Consider the following 20,673-nt stretch of genomic DNA (forward strand, 5'->3'; position numbering starts at 1 on the left):
ATTCAGGTCGTAGCCATTAGATACCAATAGAGAACTAAGCGCATGTGAGACCACAGGGAAAGCAATATCTCTGCAGCTTTGTATAACAAGTAATAACATTATATTGAAACATTACATGTTATCGCTTTATGAAGCATATGACTTTCACATTCACCGAGTCACCAGAATGCCCCTTTAAGCCTTGCCTACAGAAGAGCTTAATAGGTAAAAATTAAATGGGTTGTACCAAAATTGTAAGTTAATATTCATAAGATATCCCCTACTGATCTGCAAAACAGGACTCCCGTATTCCGCTCTCCTGTCACTGTGTGCTTCCTCCCCGGCAGTGATGTCAGTGTGAAAGGAGCTCTGGCCATACATGCACAGTCAGCTCTCCATTCACTTCAATAAGGGTGGTGGAAATACCTAATCAGGTGCCGCTCAGACATCTTGGCAGTCCTATTAAAGTGAATGGAGCACTAGTGTACTTGTGCGACCAGCGTTATATTCAGTCTCCTCCTCACTGCGGGGAGTACAATAACCCCGCAGTGAGGAGGACTGTGGAAACAGGACCCCCAATCTCGAGATCAGCGGAGGACTCAGCAGTGAGGCCCCCGCTGATAAGCAAGTTATCCCCTATCCTATGATTTAATGACATTTTTGAATATATTAAAAAATGCACCACATGTCCTAGAAAAAAATTCAAAAAAAAAAAAGTTGTATGTAACTCAAAAACGGTAACTATAAAAACTACAGCTCATCCTGCAAAAGCAAGCGATTATACAGCCGAAGAGATGGAAATCTATAAAAGTTATAGCTCTCATAAATGGCAACAGAAAGCTATTTTTCTTAAGCTTTTTTTATTTTTTAAAAGTATTAATACATTTAAAAAAACTGTATGAATTTGGTCATCAAACTCATACTGACCAGTGGAATAAAGTAAACATCTCCCATCTACCACACAGTGAGCGCAGTAAGAACAGATCTGCCACAAAAATGGTGCAATTGCATTTTCTTCATTTTACTTTTTGTAAACTTTTTAAAAAGTTTTTCAATACATTAGGTGGCACCAAAAAGTCATACAGCTTTGTAGATGGAAAAATAAAAAGGTTATAGCTTTTGGAAGGCGGGGACAAAAAAAATAGAAAATAAAAAAACGCAAAATCTCGAGTTGTTGAAGAATTAAGAGGAGTCGTGCCTAAAACATGGAAGTTCCACCTCGTCTGAGTTCTATGGGTGATTTATACAATAAAGATGACCTTATTTTATATTTCTGAGTTCTAGATCGTCTACCAATATTTCCGTTGATGGTCTATGGACGATTGACAATCATAGACGAGAGGTTTCCCCAAGCTCTAGTGGAATACGGCACATAGAGAGATGCCAGAAAGGTTAGAGACGAGACAGAAAAAGAGTCCCTCGTTATAGTGCTGATGTTGTCGGTGATTTCATGATGATGTGTAAAGAAAAGAAAACTCATTGAAAAGTGTCAACTAAATTCAATAGTGTAACATGAGAGGCGGCATGGAGACACGTCGTTGCCTCGGCCTGATGATGACTGGGGTGTCATCTGCATGCGATAAATTGAATAATGATATCTTACATCACTTAGTTGCTGGGACACTTTCTTGGCCATCTCAATGTCAGGTCGATCAGCCAGGGAGGTGAACTGAAGCTTTTGTTCATCGTGTCCCTTCTTATAATTGATCTGTGAGGGAAGGAAATGCATTATGTAACACTCAAAGTGACAGGAAGTTGGGAATGATGTGTTTTATTGGCTGCGGGTACGGCACATATGCCCAGATTTAAGATTGTAGTGGTCCGACTGTATCTAAGGACTGTGAAAAAAACAATCAGCTTTAGAGCAATCTACATCTTCCCAAAGTTTTACTGTACCTGCTTGAAACCTGCCATTCCAGAGTTCCTCTACTGTCACTTACTAGTCTGCAACTAGTGACCATGCTGCGATCATCGCCAAGCTGTACTAGCACAAGCCATTTGATGGGCAACATAGAAAATACTACAAATTCAGCTGTATTGGTTGGCAGATGTAGCATTTCCCACTCTGCCAGGGTGCCCATGCTAGTGCCATTCACATGCCATGTTGTTGCGATCGGCATAGGTCTAGTGAAGGACAGTATGAGATGTCAGGCATGAGCGTATCCAGCTGAGTAAAACTTTTTGGGAAATGGGCAGAGGTGCAGCCTAGAGCTAAATTTTACACTTTTGCCAAAGTTGTACTTTTTTTGTCATGTATATTTTTCAAATATGTCTCTTTTAAAGGGGTTGCCCAGCTGTAAACTACCAATGGCTATACTCAGTAGTAGATAAGTGGGGTTCTGCCTTCCAGGACCCCTACCGATCAGCTGTCCACTAGGCCAGTGCGTCTGTGTACTGAGCTGAGTTCTGCAGGAAGCAGACTGCTCCATTTACACTGCAGTGGCCAGGCTTGGTATTGCAGGCTTTGAAACGTATAGAAACTTCACTTACTATACAAAGTCTTGCCAGTGCATTAGAAAAAGGAGCTATATGCTGGGTGCATGAGCTGATCACCAGGGTTCCCGGGTGTCAGAACCCCCACTGATCTACTATTGATGGCCTAGCCTAAGGACAGGCCATCAATAGTTTACAACTGTATAACCCCTTGAATCCAATAAATATTTATGCACATGAATTACTGAGTTATTGTCACACAGTCATACATACATCACTCAAAGCCTTCTGTGCCTGAGCAACTCTTCTCAGTTCTGGACTATCGGAGTAAGGGAAAAACGTTGTCTTGTCATCTTCCCAGTCTGCTGTGTACAGTTTCTAGAAAAGAGAAAGAGCATTCTAAATACTAACACAAACCAGGACTTCCATGATTAGGAGGAACATCGACCTTGCCTCCATAACATGAAAGGACAATGGAGATAAATAGATGTATGGTAAGACTTGCCTTGCTGAACATTGAAGAATTCTTCACTGCCTGGACAAGTTCAGGAGCGTCAGGGGGCAACAAGTACTTCTCCTTAGTATCCTCCCACTTTTGCTTGTACAGAACCTAAAGTGATAAAGTATTAGGTAACGTCCATCATGTAACGACCGCTGAGATGCTAGAGAGGAAGCACATGCCTGAGGAGATAGAGCTCACTTACCTTGCTGAGTTGTTGAGAGATCTTCTTAGCATGCTCTATGTCTCTGGCTTTTTCATCAACGTGGCAATTGGTTCTGGCAGCATTGCCATCCATACGATACTTCACCTACAACGGGATGAAAAGCTAATTAGTGGACAATTCCTCTTACTTAGGCTGGACTCACATGGGCGGGTCAAATTTCTCATGTGGGAGACCTGGGAGGGCAGTAAAATCATGGTCAGATATCACCCTCGCAAAAAAAAAATCGCTTATGTATGACCCCATTCAAAAGAATGGGATTCATATTTGCGCGAGATTCGTCTTGCAACGCACAAATCTCGCACGATTTTCTCAGATGTGTGAAACTGGCCTAAGTGTCTGGTCCTTTGGGACCAAAACATCCTGGTCCTTAAGGGATTAAAACTAGAGATGAGCGAGCGTACTCGCTAAGGCAAACTACTTGAGCGAGTAGTGCCTTATGCGAGTACCTGCTCGCTCGTCTCAAAAGATTCGGGTGTCGGTGGGGGGCGGCAGAGGAGAGCGGGGAGGAATGGGGGGGGGAGATCTCTCTCTCACTCTCTCCCCTGCTCACTCCTGCAACTGACCGCTCTCCCCCACTGGCACCCGAATCTTTTGAGACGAGCGGGCAGGTACTTGCATAAGGCACTACTCGCTCGAGTAGTTTGCCTTAGCGAGTACGCTCGCTCATCTCTAGTTAAAACCACTCTCATACTTGTAGACCACTCTGATATCTGACCCCATGTATTTCCTATGTGATTACTGTAGACTACTGACAATGTTGACAAATTGATGCGACACGTGATCGTCTCCGCTCAATCTGAACATGTATGAAATGTAACGTTCGCTCTAAGGGCTCAGTCAGACGGGCGTTTTTACATGCGTTTATTCGCACGTTAAAAAGCTCTCACTGCACGCGTAAACAAAATGTGTGGCCACGTCCATTGCCCCCCATATGTTCTATCTTTTGTAGGTGCGAATTTTATGCGCACGTAAAATTTGGACATGTGACCGCTGCCATTGAAAAGCATTGGGTCTATTAGGTGCGAATTGGAAACGCACAAAACATGCGCCGCGAACAAACAACCATCTGACTGAGGCCTAAATTCATGGTATTCCAGTACTTGGATCTGTAACTACCACAAGATTGGGCACCACATTGTTGAACAGAGGTCTGCTGACTTACCTCACTTAACTGGTTCTGGGCTTTCTTGATCCTCCTCAGTTCGGGCGTATCAGTAGTGATGGCGACCGGTTCTCCCCTCTGCTTCTCATACTTCTCTTTATATTTATTCTGAGACACAAGATATGTATAATAATAGTACAATGTCCTCCAAATCCCTACAATATACTCCAATTATAATCAATGTTTGCTTTTAGGCGACATTTTTTCCAATTTCCGGATCATAACTTAGTGAAGCCTTCTCCTAATCTGATATATTCTATAATACGTTGTAATATAATATGTTCTATCTCCTTAGCACTGAGAACCGTTCTCCTGTTCGCACCATACACATACTTCTAAACATCTCTGCTGCCTATTGCCACCACTAGAGGGTCGATCTGTATGCGGCTGCTATCCAAGTCAACAGGGACCATAGAACGCCGTAGACATGTCTGCCCTAGAGTGGCAGCGACAGGAAGCCAAGGGTTTCACCAGTATCGGTTTGGAAGAGGGTTGGGCAAAGGGATTTGTACTAAAAAAAATATAGCAACATACTATAGCATTAAAAAAGTCATAATATTCTTCAAAGTGTGGCTCCCCATCTGTTGTGAAACTACTACTACTCTCAGCATGCTCTTACAATCTGTAAGTAGTATCAGGTTTTGTCCAAATCCAAACCTGAGTCATGGCTTCCGTTTGTAATGGAAGCCAGATCTGTTATAGGATGGATCCAAATGATGCCCCAGGAGCTCTATTTGACTTACTGTAGGATCTGTTGGGGATCTGCCACAGTTTCTGCCATTTTGACAGCAAAGAGTATCACTGGATGCTGCGCTATTCTTAAAGGGGTTGTCCAGCTGTGAACTATTGATAGCCTATCCTCAGGATAGCTCATTAATAGTAGATTTACATAGTTATGTCACCCAGGATATCTGCTGATCAGCTGTTTGCGGGGTCGATGTGCTTGTGACTTAAGCTGATTTCTGTAGAAAGCAGATACCTTTGTTCTTCCTGCAGTGGCCAGAGTTGGTATTGCGGGCACAGTTCCCATTTATTTCAGTGGGAACGTAGCCTGCAATACCAGTCCTGGCCCCTGCAGTAAGAATGGAGCTGTCTACTTCCTACAAAAGTCAGCTCAGTACATGAGTGCACTGGCCCAGTGAACAAATGATCACTATTGATGAGAATACACTATCAATATTTCACAAATGGAGAACCCCTTTAACATCCAAAGTGACAGAGTTGCTGACGGAGACTCCAAATGGAATTCTAAACAGCCGTGTGAACAGAGCCTTATCCGAATAAAAATCCAATCATATATATATATATATACACACCTGACTAAACATGTCTTGCATTTTTTTGCTGTGTGCTATGTAAGGCGTCATGAACTTTGACGTATCCACTTTTTTCCGAATTTTCTTCTTCTTCTCGGCAGGAGCAGCGTCCACTGCCTTCCCAGGTTCAGGCTGAGACTACAAAATAACAAATCAGTCAGGTTTTGTATAGGTTTTATTGCATGATTGATGCTAATGCTGCAAAATCTGTATCAGAGATGCACTAAACTGTAGATGTGGCCACAGGTGATACGTTCCATACGGTTCTGAACTAGATATCTGGGTGTAGTATTGTTCCACAGCAGCCTTGTGGGGTTGACCATTGTGATAATCAGTTATATAAAATGTATAACATGACATTTTGGGCTGGGCCGTATAGAGATGAAGGGGTCATTGCTGGGCTTAGTAAATATGGCGGATCTACCAGGCTCATACTACTGCTCTAACCTCTCTTTACTAATAAATAGGCATTTTTAAGTTTTGCGTAGAAACCCTTTAAATTCATAGAACGAATTGCCAATGGCATGAAGGTTGGCATGAGTATAGCTATTGGGCAGAACATACATGAGCAGGGGTGTAACTGTTGGGGGTGCAGAGAGTTTGGTCCATCCCAGGCCCTGGAGTCTTTGGGGGCCCATAAAGTTTCTCTTCCCCACATGTATAAATCGGATTTTAGAAATTTCGTTAAAATTCTGTAATTTTTCTATATATCAATATCTAAATAGACAAATAATTACACATTGACAAAATATCACACAAGCAGATCAGAAGCGGTGAAAAACTATACAATAGACAGCGACAATGAAGATGGAAGGCACAAAACTCTAAAGGTTTATAGTAGATTAGCAGCAAAGATGAGAGGAGATGACCTGCAGAGAAGACAGGATGGTTAATGCTAATGAGACCAGAAAGCTTCCCTTTAAGGGCTCCTGCACACTGGCCAGAGCGATATCGAGATGTGATTGAAGCCCCCCATATCGCTCTCGCAATCCTTCTGAAGCCCTGGATGCGAGGCCTCCCATCCCAGCAGGGCTGAAGGAATCTCCTGTTGTGGCTGTCACAGCCATGGCAGGAGGGAGTGATCTTCTCCTCTTGTTTCCAATGGGGCCGGCAGCAGCAGCACCAGCCCCACTGAAATCAATGGAAGATGCTTGCGATTCCCTGCCACTGCTGTGACAGGAGTAGCAGGGGACGGCCCGTGGCGAGGAATTTCGAGGGAGGGGGGGGGGATGAAATATAAGCCCTACCCCGAAAAAAATCCAAGAACTGTATAATAATAATATATATATATATTAATACATCACCTTGGAACCTTGGAAGAGCTGTCATCTCTGGCGCATCTTCTAGCAGATTCATGATACTCCTCTTCTCCTTCTCTTCTGGCTGGGAATTTAAAAATCCCTGCCTCTTGAAAGCGCTGCCTCTGATTGGTCACAGCGCTCAGCCAATCAGAGACAGTGCTTTCAAGAGGCAGGGATTTTTAAATCCCTGGCCAGAAGAGAAGGAGAAGAAGAGTGCCAGAGACCTGCTAGAAGACGCGCCAGAGATGACAGTGCTTCCAGGGTGATGTATTAATATATATATATAGATTTTTTTTCTACAGTTCATGAATTATTTAGGGGGGGAGGCTTATATTTCAAGCCCTCCCACCACCCCCTCCGAAAATTCTCTCCACGAGCATCTCCTATTGATTTAAATGGGGCTGGCACTGCTGCCGACAGCCCCATTGGAAACAATAGGGTCAGATTGCAAAAAGATGGACATGCCGCGATTTTGTTTTAACGCTGCATTGCAACTGTTAAAACATCACTCATGTGCACGGAGGCATTTGAAGCCATTGGCTTCATATGTTTGCAATTACTCGCAGCCTTGCAGCGCTGGGAAAGTGTGTGATTTCATCACCAGTGTGAAGGCACCCTAAGGGTGCGGGCAGACGAGCGCATAAACGGCGCGTTTTTGCGACCAAACGTATATACGTGACCATCTGAGGCAATGGTTTCGAATGTATTCGTTCACTTGGGCGATTTTACGGCGCGTAAAAACGGCAATTCGAAAAAAACGGAACATATGCGACCGAAATACGCGCCAACGCATATTCGATCGCCGAAAAGACCGTTTGCAAAGTAGGAACAAACGAAAATACGCTTTCTAGCTCTGGTCGTGATCGGTGAAAAACGATCGCTCGGGCGATTATACGTTGCGCTCGTCTGCCCGCACCCTAAAGGTGTCTTTCCCTTAAGTACAACTTAAAGTTCGCAACTTTCTAATGTACTTTGCGTTTCATTTCCTCAAGATCCATTCCAGCTTCCAGTGAATGAAAATGTTCTTATTTCCATTCAATGGATGAAAAGCTGTCTTGATCAAGTCCCGCTATATTATCAGAGCCCTTGGTTGTAACAAGCCCTATGTATGATCTGCACACAATGAATGTTTCAATTCACTGATAAGAAGCAGAGGTCTGAAAAATGGCAAAGAACTGAAACAAGACATACATCAGAAAGCTGCAGGACTTAATTACATTAAACTAGAAACCCCTTTAAAACTGGAAAGCAAGCTGTAAATAAATATGGCAGTTACGGCATGAATGACGCCTCGTTAACACAGTAATGCCTGGTTTAGACACAACGATTATCACTCAAAAGATGTCTTTTGAGCGATAATCATTGTGTGCCTTTAAGGCGCAAGGTGATCGCTTAAACGTTGAGCGATCACTTTGCGCTCCAAGCGGGGTATACAGAGGACAAGCTGGGGGCCACTTGTCTTCTGCATCCAGCTGTTCTCTGCTCGGAGCAGCCGGCTGTTATACAGCCTAAAGCTCCGAGCGGGGTATGTAGAACACAGCTGTACAGCTGTGTTCTTCATACCTTGGCTGTTCATGGAGCGCTCAGCTGTTATACAGCTGTGCGCTCCGTGTGGAGTATGAAGAACACAACTGGACCGCTGTGTTCTTCATACCCTGCCTGTGTTCTGGGAGCGGGATACAGCTGAAACAATAGCATCAGCTGTATCCTGCTGTGAATTCCTGATAAGGCTGATCGTTGTCTTTCAGCATACTGAAAGACAACGATCATTGACTGGTTAACGAAAACTGCCCGATGTAAGTGCGGTTACACACGACGATTATCGCTCAAAAGACGGCTTTTGAGCGAACTTTGAACAATAATCGTTGTGTCTAAATGGGCCCTAACATGTCAGAAATTAATGCAAATTCACAGTAATAAAAAGTAATCGGTGATTATAGTCAGTTTCTGTTTTTTGTAATCCTCGTGAAGCTTCCATTGTAAGGGAGATCTCCAACGGAAAATGTACTATGGAATGTAGAAATCCTAAAGGGCAACCAGGACATTATAAAGAATGCCAATAGGTGACAGACCAGGGGCGAAGAATTATTGAGGGAGTGGTTTGCTTAGTGCTGTTGTCACTTTGTTCTAGCAATCGATGGGGTTCACAGCAATCGGACCCCTTGATCAGATATTGATAGCACATCCAGGCAAGTCACCACCAAAGTCTGTGATGAGACACCCAGTAAAGTCACAAATTTTGGCACACACCTATTTTGACCAAAAATGTACTTTTTTTTTTTTACTTTTTAGGCCACACGCATGCCTTTTTTGACAAGTAGGAGGGGCTTCGTGGGAGGGCATGGCCTCTCATAGTCCAGCACAATGTGATCTGCGATGGACTTTGATACCTTTCTATCACAGCAAGCATTAACTTTTTTAGTAACTTTTTAACTTTCCACTAAAAGTTGCATGTTTGATGGCAGTGGTACGTTATACATTTATGGAGATAAGCGGAATTTAAAAAACTGAATTGTCTTGCAAAGTACCAAGATTTTCCGATGGAAGATTCCCTGAGAGCAGAATAATTTAATAGCGGGCTAAAAATGAAGGATTTTTTACCTTGCTTTGAGTCTGGGTAGTTGTTGTAACCACCTCCGTCCCTCCATCTTCAACGACAGTCTCTTCATAATAGTACTATAAAAGATGGTAAATCCAGACAGTCAGTGGTTATAGTCACAGGAGCACTTACCTGCAGAGCTGCTGACCTAGCAAACACAAGCATCGTATACCATTCAACTGCAATAAAAATATACACTATCTACATATATCTTGCACATGTGTGAAGGCCGGGCCGGAGGGCTCATTTTCCTGGCTACCGATATATAACGATCTGCTGTGCCATAGAAGTGTATTGGTGCCCACAATATAAAAAAAAGGATCATTTTAACCGCATCACAATTTTTAAAACCATACGTTTCTGGTCCCGTTCATTAATGTAACATTCATTAAAAAGGTTGCCAAGCTGTAAACTACTAATAGACTATTCTTAGGATAGGCCATTAACAGTAGATTGGTTGGGGGTCGATTGTCTGGTAGCCCAAATAATCAGCTGTTCACCAAGCTGCTGCATTTGTGCACCTGGCTGGTTTCTGCAGGAAGCAGACAGCTCCGGTCTCATTGCAGTGACCAGACTCGGTATTACAGGCAAAGTTCTCATTCACCTCAACAGAAATTTTGATTGTAATACCCAGACTAGTCACTGCAGAAAGAATGGAGCTGTCTCCTTCCTGCAGAAATCAACTCAGGGCAAGAGCACACTGGCTCGGCAAACGGCTCATTGGCTGGCCGCTTCAGGTTGCAGACCCCTACTGATTTACTATTGATGACCTATCCTGAGGTTAGCCACTTAAAGGTAACCTGTCATCAGGTTTTTAAAATGTAATTTACGATAAACCTTTAACAGCGCTGCTAATGAGATTTCCTTATTGCTAATTAGTTTTGCAATATGTACCCCGGTACCCTTACAATCTGCGCACCCCATTTCTCCTTTACCAGCTGTAACTTCAGCGGCGTACTGCGCATGCACCTTAGAAATAGCTACTCCCATTGTGTCTCAGGTCAGATGACTATGGGAGTAACGATCCTCAACGTGCCTGAGCAGTACGCCGCTGATGTCTCAGAAAGTAAAGGAAAGTGGAGGTGCGCAGGCGCGGGCTGGGTTTGCTATAGCGCCGGCGCAGGGTTACTGTGAAGAAGAGAAATCAGTTTGCTTGCCAATCCAGAACAGGGCGTGTGGGGGCGGTTCTTTGGGAAAAACCTGACGCTCTTCAACTCATCTTTATACAACATGGGAAATCCTCAAGCTTAGGTTGTAAAAGTACCAGGGCATGGATTACAACACCAAATAGTGATAAGAAAATCTCATTAGCAGCACTTACGAAGCAAAATTGAGTTCGCAGCTAACGAGGCACTTAACAATATAGACACATAGAACTGATTGTCAAATTATTTTTGAGATTTGAACTCATGGTCCACATAAGCTTGAATCATTTTTTCCGGTGTGTACAATGGGTAAATTCCTGTGTTGACTGTCACTCTTTCCTTGACAAGCCTGAAACAAATTTAGAAGTGTTTTCCTTGGGGATTTCAGGTATGACAGAGCACATGTGCTTGTAATGACACCATAGTCCTGAGTTTCAATGGGATAGGTTGCCAAGAGTGTGTTCCCTCTCATGATACCTGAAACATTTACAGAGATTAAATATTGTGTCACAGGCCTATTACCGCAGTAAAGGCTTAGAGAAATAAGTCCGGCAAATACTACATTCCAGTTACATCACTGTGTATTAAAGTTCTGCACTCGTTCTAAAGAAAACAAATGAGGTAGTTGTTTCCTGAAGGAGAAACCTATCATGGGGTTGATGTGGAGCCCATAGCGGTACCCTAAACAGTTGTTAACAGCACTATCCCATATGCAGCTGAAGTCTTGGCTTAATGTAATCAGTTTTGTAGTCAAAATATGCAACAAAATATACATGTAATAGTCAATATGAGGCTTTGTCCATATCTGCATTTGGGGATTCGATTCTTTTTAATCATAGAGACAGAAAAACAGAAATAAATGTTTCAGTCTAATTCTAATTTTGTAGAACTCTCGGTTTGTTTCAGTTTGTGCCCAGATACAATAGCGTAGTCTGCTGCCCTATTTTTTTCTGTAAAACGAAAAAAGAGAAACCTGCAGTAAGTAGCCTTACATATTTTACACTGTTGTCATAGGGGAACAGATGCAAGCAGAATACCCTGTGTTTGTATCCATTAGTTGTTCCATCCGTTTTTTTCTGCACATGCTCAAAATTAAACAAAAAACGGATCCAAAGTGATAGAAATGGAAGCTAATTCTTCCGTTTTTTGATGCATCCATCAAACTGATCAGTAAGAAATAATGGAAACCTTAGTTTCAGTTTGTTTGAGTTTTGCCCACAAATCCAGCATTTTGTCGGTTCCATAAAAAATGAGTTGTCAGGCTCTGCGGTCTGATGTACACAGATCCATGAAACGGATGCCCAAACAGATACAATCGGAGTACGGTAGTTTTTGTTTTCGCCTCACATTGAATTCAATGTAAAAATACAACTGAACGCTCCAATCCATCCAGTTTCCAATAAAAAATTCCTGCACTTCAGACTTTTCTTTGGTCAAAAACTGGAAACCAGACGGAACAGAAGCGAACTGTAACAAGATGAGTCCCACTGAAATCAATGTGGGTTGTACTGGATCCATTCTTTTCTGCTTTTCCTCTTAGGGTGGAACAGAAAAACAGAAAACGAAGCGCTGATGTGAGCTTATTTGTTTCTGTGTAAACAATTAACAGTGAAATTTATGGGTGATTTGCATAAAGATATTTACATGGGATTAAATCATTCTTAATAGCCCCGCCCCCATCCTCTAAAATAGTGGAAGTTTATACCCAAATTCGTGTTGGCACAGAAGACGTCTAACAGTAGGTTGCAACAGTTATTTTTACTTGGCAGTCATCATCGAGGTTTACAAATTTAGATCTCAACTATCAGGAAGGTCCCAGAACAACCGCGGCTGCAGACTTTGCATATTAGCAAATATTTTCCTGTCCGCAACTGTCATGGAGAGATTTCAGACATTGATTCCAGCATGCGTGGTCCATCCATGTAGGCCAGTTAAGTCTGTATCAAGTATCAAGGGCCACATAATATTTATAGATTAATGGCTCCAACTGCATCAAAAGTCCTACATTTATTGCTGTTAGTGACACCCGCCTTTAGAAGGAATCAGTCACCATCTTTTTGCACCCCTTTTCTGAGAGCAGTCCAAGGTAGTGAGTCTGATTACAGTGATATGTCTGCTGTGTGAATCTGTGCAGTAGTTTAGGAGAAACCTGCATTTTATTAGTAGCAGCCAGACACAGAGAATTACAGGAAGTAGTCCTCAATATTCATGATCAGCAGCTAGCCACGCCCACCTCACCCTCAGGCCACTAATTGACAGCTGTCCTGTTATGCACAATAGTAGGCAGACAGCAGTCAATCAATGACTGGAGGGTGTGGTAGGTGGAGCTAGCCTGCAGCTCATGAATATTGAGGACTACTTCCTGTAATACTCTGTATCTTGCTGTTACTAATAAAATGCAAGTTTCTCCCAAACTACTGCACAGATACAGACAGCAGGCACTTGTCTGTCAGTACATTATGCGGCCCTCAGAGACTGCTTTCTCTTTAATACGAAAGAAGTGTGATAGACATGATGATTAGTTAGTATAAAATGTCTATCGATTTGTATAAACCAAATGTATTATGCTATTGTAATGACTTTTAGCTCTTCCAATATAGCATATGTTTAGTGTAACATTATAGAAATAGACTATTGGCAGCTGCTGCCTTTATTTGCCCTAAATATATCCGACCTGGTAATAAACACTGGGTGAAAAATAAAATCTTTTACTAATATCTTCCCATCTTGGATGGATTCACATCAGATGAACTTCTGTAGCTTGCAGGACCACCGTCACATAGAGCAAATGTAATCTAAAACACTTGCAGCAGAAATGTCACAGGGACGGTTTTCACTTTAAACAGCCCCGTCTCATATTGCAAGTGCCTCTACTAGCAGTTCCTCTGTGGTGCAGCTCCGCTTCCCCAATCATCATGCATTTAAGGGGTACACAGTGCTTTGTTGCAGTAGTGATCCAGGAAAAGCAAAGCATAAAAGTGCCCCCTTTCACTATGCCAGCGGCCAGCATGCCTAGGCAGGGGCCTGGACTCAGAGGCACTCAAGGATTGGTGCGATCTGATCCTCGTTCTTTGCAACTAATTATATCCATGTCTTTAAGAAACAATTGACTAAATCAGCAGTACTGCAGAAAGCCGAGTGCTTCCTGTTCCGCTGCCCGGCGCCTTCTCTGTCATGCAGGTGGTGCAATCAGGTGGTGGAGTCATTCTGCATGATGCTGATGAGAAAATGCCAAGGCAGAGCATAGAGGATGCCACTGGCATGTGGTAAAGGGTGAGTAAGCTTATTATGTGTTTGCTGGGGCACAGTGGGCCTTATTAGTTGCCCAGGGGGCACAGCGGGGCCTATAAATCATTAAGGGGGCTGATTGTGATTCTGTCACCCAACAGTCCATGTAAACTTAGAACTGGCCCTTTCCATTTGAATCTGTGAATGTCTATGCTGCTAATTTCTAAAGTGGCCTATAAGCAGAGGAGGAGGGTGTTATATTACCTGGTGTAGCCCCTTTAATCCTGTACTGCTGCAGATCTGCCGGTTCCTAGGGCCCCCCACCCCCCAGTGATCCAAGACGGTTGCGCTACTTCTTGGACTACCCACTGTGCATTGGTAATTAGCCACTGGATGCTGCTTTCTGATTGGCCAGGGCTGCTCACATTAGCAACACTGGGCAATCTGAGCAGTGTTTAATGTCTTAAGGCCCCTTTACAAGGGACGAACTTTTGGGCAAACATTGCCCGCTATTCGTTCCTGTGATGCTCATTCTGGGCTGTTACACAGAAGCGGGTATCACTGGCATTGCTCACAGCCCTATCGGAATGGAGGCAGGGCGGCCAGGGAGCATTCTTCCCCTACCTTCCCTCCCTCATCTCAATCCATCACCCAGCCCGGGCTCTCTGCTCTGCTAACGAAACCAGACTGAGCGCCCCTTTAATTCGAACTTCTCATTCCCGCCTCCAAGACTTCTCCAGAGCAGCACCGGTCCCCTGGAACGCACTACCAAAGGCTACCCGGGCAATCCAGGACTCGCAGAACTTCGGGCGTGCTCTAAAAACGCACCTCTTTAGAAAGGCATACCGCATACCCTAAACCAAATCCCTCTGTACTCCGCCTGATAACATGCTCCCTGACCTACTGACTGCAATCCCTGCTAGCCATCATAAACCGCTCCTGCAGTCATACTGATTCTGCCGCCACACGGCCAAATGTCTGACCACTGTCTGTGTATAGCATCCCTCACCCTCCACCTCCCCATATCGTGCACATCTCCAGCCCTTTACCTTCTGTATCACCTCATTACTTGTAGTATGTAAGCTCGTTAGAGCAGGACCCTCACCCCTATTGTTTCCATCAGCTGATTACTATGTAACCGTGGTTCTGTAATCTTTGTATCTTTTGTCTTTCTGTATCCCCCGTCTTTGTAAGCGCTGCGGAATATGTTGGCGCTATACAAATACAGATTATTATTATTACCCGCCTCCATTCACAGTTAGTAGACAGTTGTTCTAAAGTGAACAATTGCTGTTTACACTGCTGTTGCTCAGTTTTCTGCATGCAAAGACTGAACAATTTTCGTTCATTTGCTTCAGGCGTTTATATGGGAAGACTATTGTTTAAATTCCTTTGAGAGTCCAGAAATGTGAACAATTCTGAACGATATCGACCCGTGTTTAGGGGCCATTAGACTATCAAGGCATATTTTGCATCCAGTAGTCTTAGAAGCAGCAGAGCGGTACCTGAGGAACAGGCGGATTACTGGTTGTATGGGATAAAGGAGGTGCCAGGTAATATAACTACCCCCCTCCGGTCCCAGTACAAACTATTTCTCCATAAACAGTGTCCCCTTCATAGTAAGCGGCAGAAGGGGACTGATGCTTGGAACCCCTCTGTGAGCCGGAGCAGAGAGCTGCTCTGTAGGAGCTCCTATTCTGGCGGACTCGAGGCACTCTTGTATTACACGGATGGCCATTCATCTGAAATGTCTCCAAGTAAAACTAGATTTCCACTTCAGAAGATACTATGCCAAAGTGCCTGACTATTCCGACTCTCTCCGGCAAACGTAGTAGTTTGCTTTTTGCGGGATGAGCTATATTTTCCAGTCGTATCATTTAATGTATTGGAACCCTTTTAATATTTTAGGCGATAAGAAAAAAAATGTAATTGCAGTCCTTTTTGGAGGCCTTTGCTTTATACGGTGATAAAAATGACATGTGACCTTAATTCTGTGAGTGAATGTGATTATAGCGATACCAAACTTACATCCTTTATGCTGTACTATTTTGAAAGAAAAAAAAAAAACATTAAAAATATTACTTTCTTTCACTATCTTTTGACACCCATAATTTCTCTTTTTGGGACGATGTGAGGGCTTGTTTTTTGCAGAGCGAACTGTAGTTTCTATTGGTACCATTTTGGGGTACGTACGTCTTTTTGATCACTTTTTATTCATTTTTTTTTTAAATGGGGTGCCAAAAATTCAGACATCATGTTTTGGGTTTTTTTTTTGAAACATTCGGTTTTTATTAAATTTTCAACAGAATAAGGGATAAGTAAAAATTGAAAAACAAAAAAGAAAAACAGTGCTACAATTATAATGTATTTTTTACGACTTTCATTGGGTGGGATAAATGATGCAATATTTCAAAAAAGTGAACTTTTACGAGCGTGTCAATACTGAATATGTTTATTTTGTGCTTTCTTATTTTGTTCATGAAAAAATGGAATAGAAGTCTTTTTTTTAATTGCACTTATTTCTATAGTCTTATTTAGTCCCACTATGACAAGATCCATGTCATTTAAATGCCAGAGTCAGCACTGACCTCAATATCTAAATGGCGAGAATCTAAGTTATCCCAATCCCAGCTGTTACAACCTGGTGTCAGCTGTACAGTTGGTACCTACCCAGTTCCTGAGCCCACTCCATGCTCAGTCACTTGCCATACATGTAAAGCTGATGCTAATGTTAGTGAAATTAATATGACTCCACTTTCCCTTTTCTGCATTATAATATGCTTCTTCCATTTATATGATATAGTCAATGTTTTGTACTTTTCCTTTAACAAAATTTGATCAAATGTATTGAAGAATAAGAAGGGACCTCGATGATTAGAACTTTCCAAGGTTCTAGAATGAATAGTTTCAGTCATTGCGCCCTGTCCTCCAATTGCTCTCCAAACAGTTTATTGTTTATACTTACCGTATATACCGGCGTATAAGACGACTTTTGAACCCCGAAAAATCTGCTCTGCAGTCGGGGGTCGTCTTATGCGCCGGTAATACAAAAAAAAAAAAAGTGTAAAAAAAAAAAATTTATTACTCACCTCCCACGGCGTTCTGTCGCGCTCCGGCAGGATGTCGCTCGCTCCGGCAGGCTGTCGCTCGATCCTCGTCCCCGGCGCAGCATAGCTTTCTGAATGCGGGGCTTGAAATCCCCGCTTCCAGAAAGCTAATACACACGCCGGCAGCCATGACAGCATTGAATGGCTGTGATTGGCTAAAGCACACGTGGCTTCAGCCAATCACACTATTCAATGACATCATTGAATGGCTGTGATTGGCTGAAGGCGCACGTGTTAGCAATCACACCCATTCAATGATGTCATTGAATAGTGTGATTGGCTGAAGCCACGTGTGCTTTAGCCAATCACAGCCATTCAATGATGTCATGGCTGCCGGCATGTGTATTAGCTTTCTGGAAGCGGGGATTTCAAGCCCCGCATTCAGAAAGCTATGCTGCGCCGGGGACGAGGAGCGAGCGACAGCCTGCCGGAGCGAGCGACATCCTGCCGGAGCGCGACAGAACGCCGTGGGAGGTGAGTAATAAATTATTTTTTTTTTCTCCACTGTATACCGGCGTATAAGGTGACAGTTGGGGGGTCGTCTTATACGCCCCGTCGCCTTATACGCCGGTATATACGGTACTGTACTTTTGTATTCTAAGAAGTTAATCACATATGACTCTTCTGCGCTTGTGCGTGTCTTTGCCGTTAATTTTAGATGTTAAATTCCTTATCTTGCATATTTATATTGTGTTTGTGTTTCTTTGACCAATGATAATAAATGAATTATAATAGATTTGAATTATCGTAATTGAAGCATGTGCCCCTATAAAAATTGCTGCCTGTCGATCAATAAACAGATAACTTTGGATTACATCCATGACTGTGGTTTGACATTAATCTCCCGAGCTCGGCTTAAACTCTAAGAATTTGGACCCCAGAAGCATATCACATAGCAAATACTTTTGTTTGCACTAACAATAGGAAGGTATTAAAATAAACCTTCATTGTTTATCTAGAGGATAAAATCTGTCCTGGTGATGTGATGGACAAACTGGTGTGCGGCTTGTAACATACAGTTATCATAGTTGTGTCTTGTAATGAGCCACGCACCTCTGTGATGATCACATGACCGGGACCAATTTTTTTAATCCCCTGGACGTAAACAAAGAAGGAGAAATGGCTGCCACAGTGGAATAGAACGATGAGTATCTTACTCATGTTTCTTGGGCAAATTTCATGTGAAGCCAATAAACTAACAATAATGTTTTCAGAATGTGTGAGGAAAACCTGGTCTAGGTCTAACCTTTCATTCACTAATATATGAACAATTTTAGAGAGGTTGTGCACAACTATTTTGGTGTGCGGGGCCTGGGCAAACAGCTGATAGCCCCGGGTCCCACTCTAGGCATCTCTGGCAAACAACTGATGTTGCCGGGTAAGCCGTGGCCAACAAGTCATTTCTCCTACAACTGCTGCAGCAGGGGGTTTGTAGCATTACAAGACAGTCATTCACATGAATGGCCATCCTATAATTATAAGGATGGCCGATACAAGGTCCAGACGGATGGAAGAGAGTGGCTCTCTGTTTTGGCCATAGAGGGAGATATCATATGGAGACCACTCTGTATGACATTCATAGGCCCTAATGGAGAGGAATCTTGGCCCACCCACTTAAAGGGGTTGTCCAGTTACCGGACAACCCCGCTTCAAGAGCAGTGCCTAACTTAAAACAATAAACTGAACTATACTTACCCATTCGTGGTCACTGGGATTCAGCGCTGCAGTCCCGGTGATTGTTGTGGCATATAAAATCATTGAGAGGCTGCAGCGTTACCAACGTTTTCCTGGCATCAATGCTCATATCTTGAGCGCCATGATGTCAGGAGTTTAAGAACGTGATGCCGCAGCTTGTCACTGGCTACAGCAGTTACGTGATTTCCTGTGACATCATATGTCAAAACAATCACCAGGACTGCAGTGATCTTCAGCGCTGGATCCTAGCAGCTGTGGAGGGGTATGTATAGTTCAGCTTATTGTTTTAAGGCAGGCACTGCTATTGAAGCACAATTGTCCAGTAACCGGACAACCCCTTTAAACTGTTGGTGGAAATTCACCTGCGCCACATGTAGTGTTTGCTTGAGTATTACGCCTTATTCAAACAGTGTTGATTTGAGGCATTGTATTTCTAGCCAAAGTCCGGAATGGATCCAGAATAAACATATAAATAGACTTTTGGGGATTTTTTGCTACCTTCGGCAAATAGGGATCGAAAACTGAACCAAACTGTGCGAACCTCCTTCTTACTCCATAAGCTAAAGGTGACCATGACACAAATAAATGAATGGTTAAATATTAGAACTTTCATCTTTAAATCAAATACATAGAAAATACTGTGATCAGAAATAAATCCATGATCAAGAAGAGCATCGGAATATACTATCAACACCCTGGGGATGGAAGGGGGGGGGACTAGTGAAACTTGTAGAGCCACATTATCCAGCCCAGCAACCATTTATCACATACCAGATGTGTTCTTCTTCCAGCCTTAAAGGGGTTTCCCCATGACCTAAAATCGTTTCACAACCACACTGTCTTTCCTGGAGGCTGCTGATCAGAACATGTGACTGGTGCGGCCAATCACTTTCCACAACAGTGGACCCTCATAGCCACTGACGATGGCCGTGTTCATGTCTGGAGACCCTGGGGGTGAGCACCTCAATCCTGCCCCATTACTGGTGTGATGGTCTGGGGGCCAATGTATATGACAGTCAGTGACCCCTTGTAGTGGTACGAGAGACAATGACAGCTCAGCGAAATGTTCAGGACATCCTGCAGCCCCATGTGTTCCTCTTATGGCGGCTTCCAGCAGGATAATGCTCGGCCGCACACAAGGGGGTCACAGGAGTCCCCACAACATTGTCACACTTCCATGGTCAACTGGTCACCAGCTTTATCGCCAATGGAACATGTATGGGACCATCTGGCATGCCAACTTCCACAGCCTATGAGTTTGCATCGAACGATATGCCACAGGATACCATACAAAGCCTGTATGCCCCCCTGCCCATCCATATTACATCTTGGATTCAAGCTAGAGGTGGTACAACAGGGTACTAGAGCCCCCCTATCCATCCATATCACATCTCATATTCAAGCTAGAGGCAGTGCAACAGGGTACTAGAGCCTCCATGCCACCCGTATCACATCTTGTATCCAAGCTAGAGGCAACCCAACAGGCTACTAGAGCCTCCATGCCCACCTGTATCACATCTTGTATCCAAGCTAGAGGTGGTACAACAGGGTACTAGAGCCTCCATGCCCCCCGTATGAAATCTTGTATACAAGCTAGAGGCAGTACAGCAGGATACTAGAGCCTCCATGCCCACCCGTATCACATCTTGTATCCAAGCTAGAGGTGGTACAACAGGGTACTAGAGCCTCCATGCCCACCCGTATCCCATCTTGTATCCAAGCTAGAGGCGGTAGAACAGGGTACTAGAGCCTCCATGCCCGCCCGTATCACATCTTGTATCCAAGCTAGAGGCGGTAGAACAGGGTACTAGAGCCTCCATGCCCACCCGTATCCCATCTTGTATCCAAGCTAGAGGCGGTAGAACAGGGTACTAGAGCTTCCCTTCAAGGGGTCAGTTTTCCGCAATAAATAATACTCTTGCTCTTATATTGTAATCACTTACAACGTTACAATCACACAAAGAACGTTTCATTTAATTCTGA

General features: G+C 43.4%; 1 protein-coding gene across 16 annotated transcripts in view; it reads right to left on the bottom strand.

The window, feature by feature from the left end:
• The window catches only part of NEB (nebulin), a 232,032-nt gene that overhangs the window by 201,358 nt on the left and 10,001 nt on the right, over positions 1–20,673 (bottom strand). For all 16 annotated transcript variants that reach the window (XM_066575214.1, XM_066575209.1, XM_066575217.1 and 13 more), the window contains exons 4-10: positions 9,518–9,592; positions 5,616–5,753; positions 4,300–4,407; positions 3,117–3,221; positions 2,918–3,022; positions 2,686–2,790; positions 1,583–1,687 (exon numbers count right to left, since the gene is read on the bottom strand). In XM_066575214.1, coding sequence (XP_066431311.1) covers positions 1,583–1,687; positions 2,686–2,790; positions 2,918–3,022; positions 3,117–3,221; positions 4,300–4,407; positions 5,616–5,753; positions 9,518–9,592 — 741 coding nt within the window. The remainder of the gene's footprint in view (positions 1–1,582; positions 1,688–2,685; positions 2,791–2,917; positions 3,023–3,116; positions 3,222–4,299; positions 4,408–5,615; positions 5,754–9,517; positions 9,593–20,673) is intronic.

This window comes from Eleutherodactylus coqui, chromosome 8 (assembly GCF_035609145.1).
Source record: "Eleutherodactylus coqui strain aEleCoq1 chromosome 8, aEleCoq1.hap1, whole genome shotgun sequence".
Classification (NCBI taxonomy): Eukaryota; Metazoa; Chordata; class Amphibia; order Anura; family Eleutherodactylidae; genus Eleutherodactylus; species Eleutherodactylus coqui.